Raw genomic sequence first — 18,390 nt, 5'->3', positions numbered from 1 at the left:
GGATAGTAGATAGCATTGTGACATCCTTCCTGTCCTTCCATTTGAGACACAACATGTTTTGGGTGGAACTAAAGGTAAGCTCTCCTTTTTCAACTTCTGTTTTTTCATATCAGCAGGTAAATTTTGCCTGTTGGCCCTGACAGTCCCTAAAGCATATGACTGTCTCTCCAGAAGCTCCTTGAAGAGTTTTGGTGAACTGTACCAGTTGTCCATGAACAGTACACGCCCTTGATCCCAAAAGATCTGAACATAAGTCCAAGACAACTTGTTCACTGACTGAGAACTCTTGACTAAGCCTAGCAGTAGTTTCTTTCCCCGTATAGATTTTAAAATTATAACAGTACCCAGATTTTGAATCACATACTTTATAGATTTTTATCCCAAACCTGGCTCTTTTTGATGGGTTGTTGTATCCAAGAAAGCCTTCCCCGAAACATCATCAAACTCTCATCAATACAAATATGGGCTATCAGGGGTGAAAATCTTTTTGAAAACTAGTAAGAGATAATCAACTATGGGCCTGATTTTTCTCAATTTGTCTGTCGGGTTTAGAGACGATGAAAAATGGAGATACCTTGAAATCAATTTGAACCGGTCCCTTGCCATGGTTTCACCAAATATGGGCATACACTTTACTCTTCTAGTTGGATTCTGGGCTAATAAGATAACTAAGGCAAAATATGCCTTTAGTTTCATTTACAGACATGTATTTCCATTTAGACACTCTGTTATTGTCCTCCCTCTCCCAATCCTAGGCTATCACTGGCATATTTGTTCGTTTTCATTACATACCTGAGCCCAAAAGGTTTTCGTCACAGAAGTAATTGAACACATCTGATTCAGTGCAGTTTTCTCCCTAAAAGCCTCGAAATGATAGGATTTATTCCCATGATTGCCGGAAAAACGCATTTTACTAACAGTATTTGGTCCAACACCTCCACGCAAAATCACAAGGCCTGGCCGGTGGGGTTTTCGTCACTTTCATTATCACTGCTGTCATCGTTTTGTACCATCATACATTTCATTATTTTCATGTATTATGTCATCTTGTTCACTGTCACTTTCCTCATCACCACTTTCATCTAAAACATTAAGCAACGTAAGCCGCAAAATCATCCGAATTTACAAACACATCATTCCGGTCGCGAGACGCCATCTTGACTGTCTACAAACGAAAGAAAGCTGTTTTGCCAAGATGATTTTGAGGCAATATCAGATGTTTTTCAGCAACGAAGAAGAAGAAAAGCGTAGACAAAAATATTGAGAACAAAATATGCAGCAAATGTGAATGCCTCTGCGATCTATCGGCAATATATTCAACTACGTCGATGTCGTGTCTAGCGGACGGGCGCTGCCCGTCTTTAGTCATTGGGCCGCGCAAAGTGAAGGACGGAAACTGCCCGTCCAACGTCTTGAATGGTTAAAACTGTCCCGGCGGAGTATGAAAACAGACTGCGAAAATCAGTGACCTTTACGGCTTCCTCTCGCGATTTAAAAGTGAAGCCAATGTCGTACAATTCTGTAAGATGCGTCAAATTAAAGCTCTTAATATTAGCAATCTATTGGTTACATGTTTAAATATTTAAAAAATTTCGAAATAATTTTGATTATTGTTTACATTTTACATAGCGTTTACAATGACAAGAAAAAAGTAGTAAGCGAGGATTTTTTTTATTTTTTGGTCAGACAAAATTTGTCAGCGAGAAAGTTGTGTGAAAATAGATGAATATTTTTTTTGTAATTTATCATTTTTTTATTGGAAGTTTAGTTTAGCCTGTAGTAGCGTATGAAGTGATGAGTGAACGTTTCTGCCGGAACTGTAGTTGGCGCATTGGCTCACTGATACCGTATTAACTCAATAAATTAGTTTATTGTGCAATAAAAATACCTTTACGAAAGAACCAAGTTAATTTAACTAATTTATTAGTTTTAAAAATATTGTGGGTTTAATTGTTATTGCAATTATATACTTTATCCGTAGCAATAACTGTATTATTTACAACGGTGTTCAACTCACTGTTGTTCACTCGGTGTTTACTCACTTATAAATGAATAATGAAAACAACGAATATATTTTTAAAACATTTTTTAAATATTTGTACGAATATTTGTATTTAAAATTTAGCATTATTCATTTTAATTATGATTTTAATATTTAACCTCTTCGTCATGAAATGAGTATTATTACGGTATAAGATTTATCTTACTAGCGTGGTAAAATAGATTTCTAGTTATTTGATAATATTTTTTCGTGGATTTTAAAATTGGAAAATCAAAAACGCGTCACATTTACAATTACAGATGTACTGCTACTATAACGTATTGTTAATTACTCTCAACCTAATAGTTCCGTTTTCACTTCTATCGGCAGTCCCACGACTGCTACTGTTTTTTTTTTTTTTTTTTTTTTTTTTTTTTTTTTTTTTTTTTTTTTTTTTTTTTAATTAGATTAACCAAAAATCGTATCAGGATTGGATGAACTTAATTCTGAATTTGGCTTTGTGCAGGATTACAACTACCTTATTTACAAGTACGAGCTCAGCCAATCGATTGCTAAATTTCTAACGTGCCGAGTAGAAAGCTTGCCAATTGGTATTTCAGCATTTCTAGAATATAAAAGAAAATATTTACAAATTTTCAGCAGTTATTAATCAGAAGCTTTAATAAATTGACAAACATGCATTGGCAATCTCTATCATCTCAGTTGCCTCTATGTGTAAACATGAAATCAATGTTGTTTAAATTACTGAAGACATTTTACCTTTCTACTACTATTATATAGAGATCTATTTATTTTCAAATGTTTATTAGCCGGTTAGATATTGTTTACAATGATGATCAAGACCAATAATAAGTGTAGCATCACTCCTTCTAAAAAGAGGCTTAAAACTGACAATATTAGCGTTTTGGAAAGGGCAACTGTTTATTATCATGTAAACGAAATCCAGTAATGCTCGATTTATCTCTTTGTAACCAAATTTTAAGACTTTCGTACATTAAATGATCAATCACAGGAGACGCTTTTAGATTGAAATTCCGAAACAGATTCCGTATTGTTTCTTCATCTATTAGGGATGTTAAGTGGTAGAGAGGACTTTTAAGTCCTAACTTCGCCTCTGTAAATAAAGGCATTTTTCATTTCATTTTTTCATTTTTCATTTCATTTCATTAGCCTGCGAGTATCTAAATACGGTATGAGTTATTGATTTGCTTAACAACAAAAACAATTCTTCTTAATGATTTTTACGTTTCTTTGATTTTGACACATATACTTATACTTTCGAATTATTCATTAAAACACTTACTAACTAAAATTCTATTATTGATTATTTTACTCAAGTCTACTTTAAGTCATGTTTTGAACATTCTCATTATATTTTCTCTAAAGATCACATTGGATACTGAGTACTCTTCAGTACATTAACCATCTAGTACGCACCGGTGCGTCTGCCGTAGTCAATGTGTTAATGTCTTACGATATTAATACAAGTTAATTATATTAACCCACATTATACATCTCACAGTCAGTTCAATATTAACTAGTTTTATATATCCATACACGAACGTTTAGTTGATGCATTGATGATTGTAATCGTTTTGTTGTCTTCATGTATTTAGACAATAAAAACAAATTAAAATAGGTTTAACAAAACAAATATACATGTGTCTAAAAATGCTTGATCTATTAAAAGCATTTTTTTTAAATAGGAGTTCTGGTCTATAAATTAAATATGATATTTGGCGACATATTTATCTGGTTTATGAAACGGTTAAACAGAGATATCATTAGCACCTTAGGTTTTATTAGTTTGTGCAACTATGCTACGAGACATATTATTGCAAGTGTGACAGTTGGGCTGTAGCACTTATTAGCAATGTAAAGCAATCTCAATCAATAATTTTAATACTAGTGTCACTGCAAACTAATTTTGTATACTCATATGAAGTTTTTTAAACAATATATGTTAGGCCTAAACGATTAATTTGCCAGCCAAGGCTTACAGTGATATGTTTCGTACTAGTTTTAAGGCCATGTCACACTGCCGTGGCGTCGCGTCCGTCCATCTGCGGATGGATTTTTAAAATAATCGCTAACCATGTTGTCAAATAGGACAAGTCACACTGACATAACCGACGTGGCGCAACGTTCGTCGCGTCGGCCACCGTCTGCTGCGCTATGCGGCTGGAGCGATCCTTGCTCCTTGGCCGACGTCGGCGATGCTACGAAGGCTCGCGCATGCGCATAAAGCACCTCCCCAACCCCCTCACAGGGGCACCGCGCGCTCTTGCCACTGCCTACTCCTTTTATTTTATATTTTTAATAATTTGTTTAAAAAAACCTTGCGCGAAGCTCTAAAACAGCCCGACACTCCAGGATGAAATGACCGCCAGTTCTAGGGTTAATGAATACTCTGGTGTCATGTTTATATGCAATCATTTTATTTGTTATTTTTCATATTATGTTTGATCTATAACAAAATTAAATAGGCCTTATTTTAAAAACATAAAGACTTATTAAAAAACTGAAAACACCAACACAAAAATTACAAAATAATCCTTTGAAGTGCATCTTATATATAAAAACCAATAGTTTTAAAGAGGTATATCAAAGTATTGAATGTCCTAATTACTAAGTTCATAATAGAAATAGTATTGCATGTAATAATGAAAATATAATTTTGATAATAATAATTATTAATGAATACGCTCCAGAACAATAAATTAATTTTGTAGAGCTATAACAAACTATTAATTCCACTATCAGTGTATAACTAAACAAATTCAAAGTAGTTGAAATGCATAAGCAACTCCTAGAAAGACGTGGCGTTGGCCGCGGACGCGGACGCGTGTCTGGTAGTTTGACGGGATTCGAGACCGTCGCGGCATACGCGGACGTTCATACTATGGATGGACGGACGCGACGCCACGGCAGTGTGACATGGCCTTTAGTAATCAATCAAAGCTGGAACTCCGTTCACAATGTTGACTGACGACACGACATAGCAACTACCATTGGCAAGTCAGCACATTACTAAAGAATTCTGTTGACTAGCATTTGTTATTAATCTCAGTAGACGGATTTTATCATTATTAAAACGAAATGAAACTATTGATTACATGATTTCTCTGTATTATCGGAAGTAGTAAAACTGTAAATACAAGACATTATATTATTATAATATACATAACCCAATACTTTAAGATTCATTCTCCAAAAGTATTTAATTTTATAGTTACTATGTTTTACGACCTAGTTTACCATATAGGTAAATATATTTTTATTTTTTAAATATATTCTCCCTGTGCTTGAGTAAAATGTGTATCAAACAAATCTATATATAATACAACAAAACTATCATTTTCACAAGAACCAATTAAATATTATGACTAATATAAAGTTTTACAACAAAAGATAAATAGATATACAAATTAAGAAAAATAAAATAATAATTAATAGTAACACAAGTATATAAAACATTTTATTGATATGGAACCACAATAGAGAGAGGTTCTGGGGAGTGCTCTGAGGTTTCATGGCAAAAGTAGTTTGCTGTGTTGTGTGAAATAGAAAAACGTTGTTTATTCTTTTCGTTTAGTTAGGTTATGTTTTTGTTTGGTTACATGTTATGAAGTTATAACCTCAAAGAGCTAATTGTCGAGCTTCATTTAGATTCTTATAATAGTTCAGTGTTAATACACAGTTTTTGTAGCTGTACGAATAAAAATATTGTGATTTTAATGTCAGACATGAATTCATCAGAGGAAGACATACCTTCATTAATTCCTGCTCAATATAAACCTGTGCCAGTAAGTAACAATAATTACAGGTTATTTGGGTGCAGGAAAAACAACACTCCTTAATTACATTTTGAAAGAGCAACACAATAAAAGGATAGCAGTGATATTAAATGAATTTGGAGAAGGTATTTTATCATAATATTTAGATAATGGGTAGATTATTCTGAAATAACAATAAAAATTAAACATTCCTAATTTACTTCCAAGTCTTGGGTATTAATAACACCAAATTTATAACTATAGGAAATAACTGATTATTTAATAGGATTCTATTCACTTTGCTATATTATTAATGGCAGCTAATACACACTAGGAGTTAGGAGGGATAATGTCAAGTGGATATATCCTATTTCAATCATGTTTTAATTTCTGAGTCCAAAATTGCATTATTTTATACATTGTTATATTTAACACCAGCTGCCATCAACTGATTAGATCCCTACCAATCTTTTGGAACTGCCAGTGGTACTCGAAATTTGCAGAAAATTATTACACTACAATTCAACTCAAATTAAAGCCTGAGTTGTTCTATTTGATAAGTTCAACCGACATAGTTAAAAAAAAATTAGTTTATTCTGTAGTACTACTTTGAGTGGGTAGGGTACGATAAGCGGACCCGGTTTTTTTATATAGAAGAATGTAATCATCGATACCTAATATTTTCATCTCAAATCCTACACCATCAATCGATATAAAAGTATCTATATTCCTCAATAACAATCATATGTTTTAAATTAAAATATTAATTTAATATTTACAGTGATCAAACAAATTATTATAACCAAAATTAGGAAAACTGAAGACGACCATATTTGCTCCTCTCACAGTTACAGTTGTTTCTTTCCCACAAATTTCACATAATGGGTTTTTCAGTACGAGTCCATGTTGAAGTCACAAAAAAAAAACATGTCTTATCATCTTTCAAAGCATTGTCCGTTTAGTTTTCTAAAACTTACTGTCATTTTTAATAGTATAATGTTACTTATAAATAATTGAAATATTACAGTACAAGTATTATTTGAAAGTGTTTACAGCTGTTGATGTAGATTATTTAAGATAATGGTTCAAAATAATTAATCAGTATCTCAGTATTGATTGATTATATCGATGGTTATGATTAAGTAATATTGTTTACCAATTTCGATATAAAAAACCGGGTCCGCTTATTGTACCCTACCCCTTTGAGTCGCTGTTGATATACTTCTGTGCTGGCCATGGTATTTGCTGCTATCAGATGCCCGGTTCCATATGATTGCGCTTGTAATTTTGAAATATCTTATTCATTTCAGAGTTATAATAACTATTGTTACTGATACAATTTGTGTAATTTATGGAAACATTTCTTTTTATCTGTAGTGGACTGGGGTAGGGTACGATAAGCGGACCCGGTTTTTTTTATATCGAAGAATGTAATCATCGATACCTAATATTCGCATCTCAAATCCTAGACTATCAATCGATATAAAAGTATCGATATAGTCTGTTTCCTGCAACAGTGATAGGCTACCCTAAAGCTCAGCAAATTGACAGGGAAAACACACACCTTTACATTTCTGTTTCTGCTAAACAAACACCAATTATCTGTAATCCATGCCTTATATCTCCAAGATAAACAGATCTATCATGTAAATGGGTTTCTCTCAACTTAATAAATTAAATGAAAATTTAGGAACTATGTTATAACAAATATAACATTTATAACTTCTTGCATTTTGACGAAATTGTTCTCCATGAATTCTCTGTTAATTGTTCACGAATTCTAACATTACTCTTAAATCTTTTTAGGTAAGAGAATACTGTATAGATCTATGGCAGGTGTATATTCAAATAACACGATCCATAATATATTACTCGTATATACCCGAATGCATACAATAATGTACTTACTTAATGATCAAGATCATGTTTAGCTATCTTTTCAACTCATTAATAATGAAAGAAATGTAGTAGACAATATATTTCTCTAAAGTCTGTATATAGCATATAGTTTTTCCAGTTTCAATTTAAATCTATAATTAAATCTTAAATTATTTCCTTAAAAAAATTTCCTTAGCAAGGACAAAGCTTGTTCTGAAAAAAAAACTCAATGTATCCAGTCTGCCATGGCCCATTCCCCCCAAACCATTCAAAGATGTTTACTCATATAGCAAAGAGATCTGTGGTAACCATGGGTGACTCGAATTACTGGTAACAAACAACCAACAGGCTATTAGAGTTAGGACCCTACTTAAATGAAATTGTTAGGCATGACTTGTAGATGTCTGGAGGGTCAATTAAATGTGCCAAAGGAAAGCCATCATACTGCAAGGAAGATAAAATCTCTAGTATTTTCCAGATGTTAGGCTGCTATCTAAAAAAATGCTTAAAATAGTACTTTTGAGATTTCTGGATAAATAAATACCATTTTAAGGGCAAAAATCATAAAAAATAAGGTTATCATTGCTTGTGCACAATTTATTTTTCCCAATGCATAAATAAAAGTAAATTTAAACAATTAATTGTTTGATTAATTGAATTGAAATTATTATTAAAACTTAAATGTCATTTGACACATATAAAAAATAATATTTGTTAACATGTCATTATGAAGCAGTTAGAATACCTGTTCCTTCTCTCCTTAACTTCTTTTTCCATGTGCAATGTACTTAGAAATAAAAAATGTATTAAAATATCATCTTGAATCAATATGAAACTTAATTTTAATATGATTGCTTAAATTGTTTTCTTATCACAGTTTTCAAAATAGAAATATTTAATGTATTTTATTAACTTTATATATTTGAGGCTTGTTTTGGCCATTCATAAAATATTTATTTATCTGTCAAAATAAATTCCTAACTTTACAGGAAGTGCTTTGGAAAAAAGTGTTTCAATTGGACAAGAGGGTGAACTCTATGAAGAATGGCTTGAGCTGCGAAATGGGTGCCTTTGCTGTTCTGTGAAGTGAGTTGACTTCTATATTTTGATGCATTATTTCAATGGGTTAATGTTATTCATATTACAGGTGCCAAATTGATTAAGATCTTCAAGTTTCTAAGCTCTGTGAGTGGTTAGAGGTGGTTGAACTGCTCAAAAACCATTGGAGCGTTGACGTGCAGCAGAGAATACCTTTGCTGATCATCCTTCATCTCTTTTCCAATATGGCTTGTCCTAAATTCCGGTGTAGTTCGTCATAATATTACCCTGTTGTTGTTGTCCTGTTGTCAATGTAATCAATAATCAGTATACCCTTGGAATCCCAGAAAACTGTGGCCATCACTTTTCTGAACTTCCTAGATGGTGGAGATCCCTTACACCGCCGCCACTGCCATGAACTACTGCTTGATTTCAGGATTCCATTGGTAAAGTCATGTTTCATCCCCAGTCACTAGTTGGGCCATCAAGTCTTCTGGGTCATTTTCATAGAGGCGCAAAAACTACCAAGAGAAAGTTACACGATGATGAATAGAGAGGTTTCAAGGAACCCATCTGAGCTGAGACTTTGAACATGCCCAGAACATAATGAATTATCGTGAATGCACGTGAATAGCAACTTCAGAGACCTTCATTAGCTGATTTTCCAAAGTGAGGGTTTTAGCATGGGCAACATGATCTGGATCAGTCGAGGTGGAAGGTCTCCTTGACCGTGAGTCGTCTTTCATGGTTACGTGTCTACGCTCAAACTCATTGAACCACCAAGATATTGTAGAAAAAGGACATTTATCATTGTACACATTCACCATTCTATTGTACATTTTCTTCGTGGAACTCCCCTCTTTACATAAAAATCAATTACACTGCAGTATTCAGATTTAAACTCACTGGAATCTTGTATGTTTGTTGAGCGGCTGCAGAACTCAGATTGAACTAAAGGTGATATTAGGAATGCACTTTCTTAGAGAGATAAGATAAGGAATCAGGCTAATAGATAAGCCAGGGTTGTTTCCTTTATACCTTAGTTGCAAAACTTTTTGATCTGCCCTTGTATCTTAAAAATGTACATTTTTAAGACTATTAAAAAATAAAATTATCAAATGGTGTTTCACTGAATTTTAACTTATTTTCAAAAATCAACATATTCAGAAGTAAATTAAACTTTTTTGATTCTGTTTTGTGATATGTTATTAAAGTCTCAGCTAAAACCAAGCTATATAAAAGCCATTCTGAACTCTAATTTGATGGTTCCAATGTGATAAATTTGGGGCAACCAGCACAAAATCTAGTGGTGATCGTGTCCTGAATGAGATACTTGACACCATACCAAGCTACAATTGAACTACAACTTCCAGTAATATCGAGTGTTTGTTCCTGCACAGTGCCATCTCATTACATTCTTATTGTTAGTGTTTAAATTCCTTCTAATTACCCAGCTTCTGATCAACCTGATTTCAATAACACTATTGATGAATCCTCTATGTATACTGATTACATTATGTTGTTGGTTGGTGACTTCACCTTCTATCACATGGACTGGAGTGATCACAGATACATTTCAGGATTGGAATCATGTTGTCTCATATCACATTTTTGGCTTGGTTACATTTTTTACTGATTGAGTGAGAAAGGCTTTTATTTCAATACCAATTGAAAGATGAGGTTTTATACTATAAAATTGGAACTCCTTGGATCGTTACATTAGAGCAATAATTATAAGTAAATATAGAATGATTGTTTCATTATAACAGTATACTTTTCAATTAAAAGTTTGCAGTATTTTTTATTGGTTGTTGTGTCAAGCTATTGTGTTTTAATGACCGACCAATGCCACCTTAAGCATAACTTGTAAGCTTAACTCTGCAAGCTTAACTTGTAAGTTTTTGGTGGTGGTTCGGGATTCACCTTTAAGCCGTTGGTCCCCCATTCTATTTATTTCACTTTCTTTCAAACTCAAAGCTAATTTCAAATGTTAGTAGTCAGTTATTCAAATAATAAGAAAGAAACATTATCTTGTTCATTTAAGTGAAAATAAAATCACAATTGAAATTTCAGGGATAATGGAATTAAGGCAATTGAGAATCTGATGGCCAAAAGAGGAAAGTTTGACTACATTCTTCTAGAAACAACAGGCCTCGCTGATCCAGGTTGGTTTTCATACTAAGAGATAATACAAGTTGTACATATTGTTAATGAAATTATTAGAATAGTGAAATAGTTAATACTGGGTGGCGCAAAAAGGATGGTCGGATTTGAACTGCGTAGTACCAGTGGAAGGTGAGGAGGCGGGACCACTGCCGGCCATCTGCAAGTCGGCCATTACACCCAGTTTGCCACGAGATGGCGCAGTGGACGGTCGAGCATCGTGTTTTTGCTGTGGAACAGTTTTTCAGAAATAATGAATCTTTTATTACCGTGCAACGATTGTTTCGACAACGTTTTGGTGTAGCGCGTGATGAACCCATTCCAGATCGCAGATCCATATCACGTTGGGTGACTGCATTCCGGACAACAGGGTCTGTCATGAGTGGTAAATCTACTGGGCGTCCACGTACGGCAGTTACTCCACAGAACATTGAGAATGTTAGAGCGTCAGTGCTTCACAGTCCGCGTCTTTCCACCAGGCGTCATGCTCAAACTTTGGGCCTCAGCCGTCGTTTGTTGCAGCGCATTTTAAGCCGTGAGTTACAGTTTCACCCATACAAAATTATGATCACGCAAAAGCTCTATGATCGTGATTTTGAGCACCGAAGACGATTTTGTGAAACAATGTTGGACATTTTGTACTCTAATAATGATGTTGTGCTTTTAATGTCAGATGAAGCCCATTTCCATTTAGACGGCTATGTCAACAAACAAAACTGTAGGTTTTGGGCAGCAACTAATCCCCAGAGAATTGCACCAAAAGCCTCTTCATAGTGCTAAAGTAACAGTCTGGTGTGGAATGTCAAAATTGGGGATTGTTGGTCCTTATTTTTTTGAGGAGAACAACGCTACAGTCACTGTGAACTCGGAACGTTACGTTAACATGCTACGTAGCTTTTTGGGGTCGAAACTGCGAGAGTTACGTGTAAATCGAGATCGAATTTGGTTTCAACAGGACGGGGCCACGGCCCACACAGCCAATGACTCCATGTGTGTCTTAAGGCGGATGTTCCCCCACCACATCATCTCGCGTTTTGGAGATGTCCACTGGCCCGCTAGATCACCTGACCTCTCAGCCTGTGATTTTTTTCTTTGGGGATACCTAAAGTCAAAAGTCTACGTAAACAAGCCCCGAAACTTAATTGATCTGAAGGAGGCAATTAGTGCGGAAATTATGGCAATTCAAGAAGAAACTGTAGTGAAAGTGATGGAAAATTTCAAGGAAAGACTTGTGGAATGCATCACCGAGGAAGGACACCATCTTCCGGAAGTTATTTTCCGTACATGAATTTTGGAGGTTATTTCTTGTAATTGGGTGCCTGGGAGCATTTAGTTACGTAATTGAATAAAATTAATTTGTAAAACTGATGGAGTTATAGTTATTTAAAATCCGACCATCCTTTTTGCACCACCCAGTATAAAGTATACATTAGTTGTGTAATTATGTATAAATTAAAATAAAACAAGTATGTAAAAAGTAAATTTTTGTGGAAATTTGTAAAAATAGATATTCGTACTCAAATTGTTATAACTGAGTATATTTTGTTTATTTGGTTTTGTACAAAATGTGTCAAATAAATATTTTAGAACTATATGTGTAGGTGTGAATAGGTACTCTAAAAATGTCAGAGTTATAAACCATTTAAATTAAAAACACATCTATTGAATTGAATTTGAATTGAATTGAATTTATTTTGAATTGAATTGAATTTGAATTGAATTGAATTTATTTTCATGTCTTTAGGCCTTGTGAGCCAATGGACACAGTCATCTTACAATTAATCAGTCAGCATAATATTATATACTAGAGTAACTTATAAACTAAACACCAACAATGTTGAGTCAACAAGAAAACAAATAATCAACAAGTCAATAACAAAAAATATAAAAAATCTATAAAATTGATAACAAGATAAAATCCTAAAATATAAAATTTAAAAACAAGACAAAAATCAACAAGATAGAATCAACGAGATAAAATTTAGTAGATAAATAAAAATGTGGACTTTCTTAAGTTAAAAACTACAATCTACATTTTTACAAGTCAGGTACTCATTGATTGAATAGAAAGGGTTTTTTACAAGCCAAATGGAAATAACCTGTTTGAATTTCTTTAAGTCTACAGAATTTGCCATACGACCGAGTTTATTAAAAAAAGGTAATGGATAAATAACCAAAGTTCTTTTGAGTTTTGCTTAATCTACAGTAATCTTTGTCTAGTAAATGCCTATTTCTAGTATTGTGAGAGTGCACATCACTCCTATGGACAAGATCATTTGAATTCTTCTTAATATAAACAAGACAGGTGTATATATAAAGATTTATTACTGTAAGAATGGATTCTTGTATAAATAAAGGTCTACAACTAGCACTTCTGTCTGAGTTTGTTAAAATCCTAATTGCTTTCTTTTGTATTAGAAGAACTCTATCAATTCCAACTCCGTTTCCCCAAAAAAGTAAGCCGTATAAGAGTATGCTGTTAAAAAAGGCAAAATAAGAGTTTTTTTAAGTATTCTTTAGGTACAAAGTGTTTTAGCTGTCTTAACAAAAATACAACTCTAGATAATCTAGAACAAACTTGGCTAATGTGATCTGACCATGTTAGTTTACTATCTAAGACAATTCCCAACAGTTTGACATTAGGTAAAAAAGTGCACTGATCGGGTTGTAGTGCAAATAATATTTGTTGTGTCTTACATTCATTCAGAGCAAGTTCATTAGCCTGAAACCATGTCCTAGCCTCGAGGCAAGCCTCGTCAATAAAACTTACATAAGTTAATGGTATTTTTGTCAGAGCTAAACAGAGTAGAATCATCAGCATACAGAATGGCGTTGGCCTTAACATTACAAGGGAGATCATTAATAACAATTAAGAATAACAAGGGTCCGAGTACCGATCCCTGCGGCACGCCAAACTCGACCGAGCGATAGGCAGAATGAAACACCACCAACACAAACTCTCTGCCCACGCTCAGCCAGGTATGATTTTAAAAGCGCCAATTTCAGGTTGTTTTATGCCATAAAAAGATAATTTAGAGAGCAGGATTTCTCTCGGGACACAATCAAAAGCCCTGGTAAGATCGAAAAGAGTCGCCAAGGTGGCAGCTTTAGATTCAAAACCATCGAAAATCGATCTCACCAAAGCTCCGACCGCATCCAAAGTACTTCTTCCTGCTCGAAAGCCGAATTGAGAGTTTTGAAAAAGGTTGAAACATTCCAAAGTATTTACCGAGTTGATCATTCATGATGAATTCCAAAATTTTTGAAAAAACGGGTACCACAGAGATCGGTCTATAGGAACCGGGTAAATCTTTGGGACCCTTCTTATAGATAGGCACAGTTTTAGATGTTTTTAAAGATTTTGGGAAAACACCAATACACAGGCACTGATTTATACACCAGGTGAGAGGCAATATGATAGAGAAACAGATTCTCTTTAAAAGAACACTAGACAGGCCATAGATATCTTTACTATTTGAAGATTTCATATCTTTCACCACTTGCAAAACCTCATCACAAGACACTGGCTTCCATTTAAAGGTGTTAGGAGTACGTGGAGCTTGACCCAGGAGATCCTCAGCAGACACGTTACTGGGAGATATGCTTTGTCGTACCTCTTTCACTGTCTCAACGAAGAAGTCGGAGAAAGCCTCCGGCGAAATATCTGGACTGGATGGAGGGGTAGGGCTCCTTACTGCAGCAATAATGGACCATGCAGTTTTACAAGGATTAGACGCAGAGCTGATTAACCTCTCATTTGCTTTAAGCTTTGCCTTCTTCAGTTCATTTTTATACTTGTTTCTTTCACCGACGTAGGCTCTTCGTGAAGGTTCAGACTTGGTATGACAGTAAACTGTATAAATTGCCATTAGATGTTTCTTTAGATCCCTTAAATGGTCGGTTAATAACCAGTTGAGTTTAACGCTTTTCAACTTAGAGTTGCTAACGATTTTAAGATTTTTTGTTTTAACAGGGCAACATAGATCAAAAATAGTTACAAATCTGTCCAAAAAAATGTCAAATAATATTGTTTCCTTGTTATTTACTGCAAGAATGGTTGGCCAATCAATCAATGTCAGATGAGAGATTAAGTTTTCAATATTGCTAGGAGCTAAACATCTCACCTCGATTTGCTTCTCCTGACAATTCTTCTTAGTCTGGGGTTCAGGAACGAAAGAAATTTCAATCATGTTGTGGTCGGACAGACACTCATTTAAGACCTTAACTTGAAAGTAATTATCATCCCGATTAGTCACAATATTGTCTAGGCAAGCATTGCCTCTTGTGGGAGTATTTTATAGTCAATTTACAGTCCACTGATCTTAGAATGTCTTTCAAACCACGAACATTGGAAGAGTTTACATTCAAAAAATTAATATTGAAATCACCACAACATATAATAAAACATTTAAACTTAATCAGGTGATCAAACAATCGTTCAAAGAGACTCATAAAAGTGTCCATATTCCCCCCAGGAGGTCTATAGAGTGCAAGTAAGATAATTTTATACTCCGTTAACATAACTGCTGCCACTTCAATGTTCATCTCACTGCAAAATTCATCAACATCTACAACAGTGAACTTGATTCCCTGCCTCAGAAGTACACCCGAGCCACCCCGTTGACTAATTGATCGGCAGTACATGCTAGCTGGCACAAAGTCTTGGATGTTAACCATATCAGAAGTTAGCTCCGAGCACCAGTGTTCACTGACACAGAGTCCAATAAAGCAAGATTCCGCCAAAAAAACAATCTCAAGCATGTCACGTTTGTCCATCAATGACTGAGCATTTAAATAAAGTATTTTAGCATTGAAGGTGTCTACAGATGTAATGCAGGAGACATCACTCGAACATACTGATAGGTTGGGTGAAGCCAAACCTAACCCCGTTATTTGGAAAATGTCTCAATTAAAATTCTCTGACAATATACTGGAACACTATTGTGGTTTAAATCTAAACAAGCCAAGAACTTGGGTTATCATTGTGTAGAAGACCAGTGTTAAGAACCAATACATGTATAACAAAATTATAAATTATTTTAAATGTCTTGCAAAACAAAAAATGTATGAAAATGTGTATAAGCTTTGTTGGTACTTTATAATTACTAATAACTTGTTATTAACTGAATTCCAATATTTGTTCAAAGTAATTACTCTTTGGAAAAGAATGTATTAGCAATGAATATAATATTTACCTAATAGCTGAGAATATAAGTTTTTTTATCAATATACAATATCTGTATCAAAGTTGAAATATTGTAATCAAGTTTCAGTGAGCACGAACTGTGTGCTTTATTAAAGTTGATCAGTAACATTTCTTTGGATTGTAATTATTTTTTTTTAAGTTTGATTCATAGTAAAACAAAACATGACACCAAGCAGATTTTTGTTAGTAGCCAATATGAGAGACAGTAAGTGGCAATCTTCAAGATACCAGGAGTTGCTGCCAGAGATTGGGAGCTTCTAAGTGCAGGATGCTTCTAGTGGCTTATAATTATCAGATACCTAGAACTTCTCAGTGGCAGAAAACTCTCAGAAGCTAGGCTCTTATTTCAGAGAGCTCTCAAAGACCACAATCTTCTAGACGTTAGGAGCTTCCAGAGTCAATGAACTCTCTGAGTGCTTTACATGCACGTATTTACAATTTTATTAATTAATTTTTATTCTACAGAAAGCTAAAATTAACATCCACAATGTACTAAATGGTTTTAACTCATCAACTGATCCCATCTATAGTAAAAGTTAATTAGTATTGTTGTCATTGTTTTTTGTAGTACACTACTACCTCTTGAATCATTTAATTTTCTTTTAAAACAATTCATGTAGCTATTCTCAAGTGATGCATTTAACATGCAATTAATGAAAAAATAATTATGTTTTTATGGATGTGGTTACTCTGTGAACCCTGTCAATAAGTTGTTGACTGGGTGCCAACATAACAGTATTTGGTACTTGGTGCGTCTTCTAATTGATCCCTAGGCACTGGAGTCGTCAATATGCTCATTACAGGATCGTATAACGCTGTACAATCGTGTTAGAGGAGGCGTTCTGCTTTCCAAGTAGTCTACCAATAAATAAAAACTATAATGTTTAAAAAAAGTCTGTCAATCCTCTTTTGAATTTCTCAAATGTTTCTTGAGATATTATTTTCAATGGATTTTTTCTTTTTTTTTGTCTTAAAGATCTTATGTTGTGTAAAGTTTAAGTCTATGGCGTATTTTTAAATCATTGTTATAGTTGTGGTTTGTGTTTTTATATTCAGGAGTGTGCAATTTAATATGGATAGATGCTTCTAATATGTACAGTTAAAATATTTAATTTCTGAAAAGTGGCCTACAATGTGTGATTGGCGATAAATTCAAAGTACAGCCAATAACTTTTTTGCTAAATGAAAATTTGGTTGATTTTTAATTAAATGGCCCATAGGATTATTGAGAAGGAGATATAAGATTCAACTAAACAGTCGTAAATTGTTTTCAATAGATTTTTATCATTGAGATTTTTGAGATTTTGAAGCACAGAAGTTCCTTTAGCCGAAGAAACGGACTGCAGCATGTGATGTCACAATATTTGAAGTATTTTCATCAAAGGCCTAATTTGCAAGTTATGTCAAGATTGTAGATCTATGATATCAAACTTGTAATACACAGATTTTCCCTACTATAACACTTTGATATCTATTGATTTGAAAAGAATTACTGAATTAAAAGGGTAAATCTTAGTATATAAAATAGAGCCATGATTACAGCTTACGGTCTATCACCAGGCAGTACTGCCAACTGTGTAAAGATTATGAGAATATTGAAATACGTATTAATACAGTAGAATATTTTGTTTTGCTTTAGGTCCCATTGCTACAATGTTTTGGCTGGATGAAGATTTGGGAAGTGACATTTATCTGGATGGTGAGTATTATTATCTACTCAAAGGGTGGGCTGACAGAGATGGATTCAAATTTATATAAAAACAAATTGTTTGTAATTATAAGTGGTGCAAACGCTCTCAAAATCTGTATGTTTTGTAATATGTAAGTTGTTAAATAGTAAACTCCATAAGTTTTTCAGAAACATGAGACTTTATTAGACTTGACGATACCTTTAATGCTATGCTGATGCTATAATTGCTTCATTATACTTTTTTAATTAACTCTTTGACGACTACGTTGCAGTTTATTGCCATCATGGAATGTGTGCAAAAGGTGCAGATAGTAAATATAGTGCCATTAGGTTCTTTCTGCAGCCTTTTTGTAATACACTATTAAAATTAAAGTATCTTTCGAACACGTTGGTTAGGTAATAATTTGATTTCCTCCAGTTTTACTTTATTGCTAATTATTTTTTGAAGTGTAAATTAAAGTGCTTTTTTCTAATATCTAAAAAGCTAAATATATTTGTCATTATAAAATAAACCTTTAGATCTTATTATGCTTATCTACAAGTCAAACTAAAACATGTCTAGAGAAAGATACTCTGTTATTAATTACTTTATCATATCAAAATAAACTTTGCTATTGAATTTTTATGGGAAAATATA

The 18,390-nt window shown here is 33.8% G+C and overlaps 1 protein-coding gene across 1 annotated transcript; it reads left to right on the top strand.

Annotated features, from left to right (window-relative positions):
• The first annotated feature begins 5,607 nt into the window (after nt 1-5,607).
• Nucleotides 5,608-17,821, top strand: LOC124372225 (COBW domain-containing protein 2-like). The gene is given in 5 exon segments (XM_046830600.1): nt 5,608-5,811; nt 5,813-5,924; nt 8,646-8,742; nt 10,768-10,859; nt 17,703-17,821. Coding segments are annotated over 5 exon segments (492 nt in total). The 5' UTR covers nt 5,608-5,739.
• Nucleotides 17,822-18,390: the final 569 nt, after the last annotated feature.

This window comes from Homalodisca vitripennis, unplaced genomic scaffold (assembly GCF_021130785.1).
Source record: "Homalodisca vitripennis isolate AUS2020 unplaced genomic scaffold, UT_GWSS_2.1 ScUCBcl_2664;HRSCAF=7651, whole genome shotgun sequence".
Classification (NCBI taxonomy): domain Eukaryota; kingdom Metazoa; phylum Arthropoda; class Insecta; order Hemiptera; family Cicadellidae; genus Homalodisca; species Homalodisca vitripennis.
This window is presented reverse-complemented; position numbering and strand designations above follow the sequence as displayed.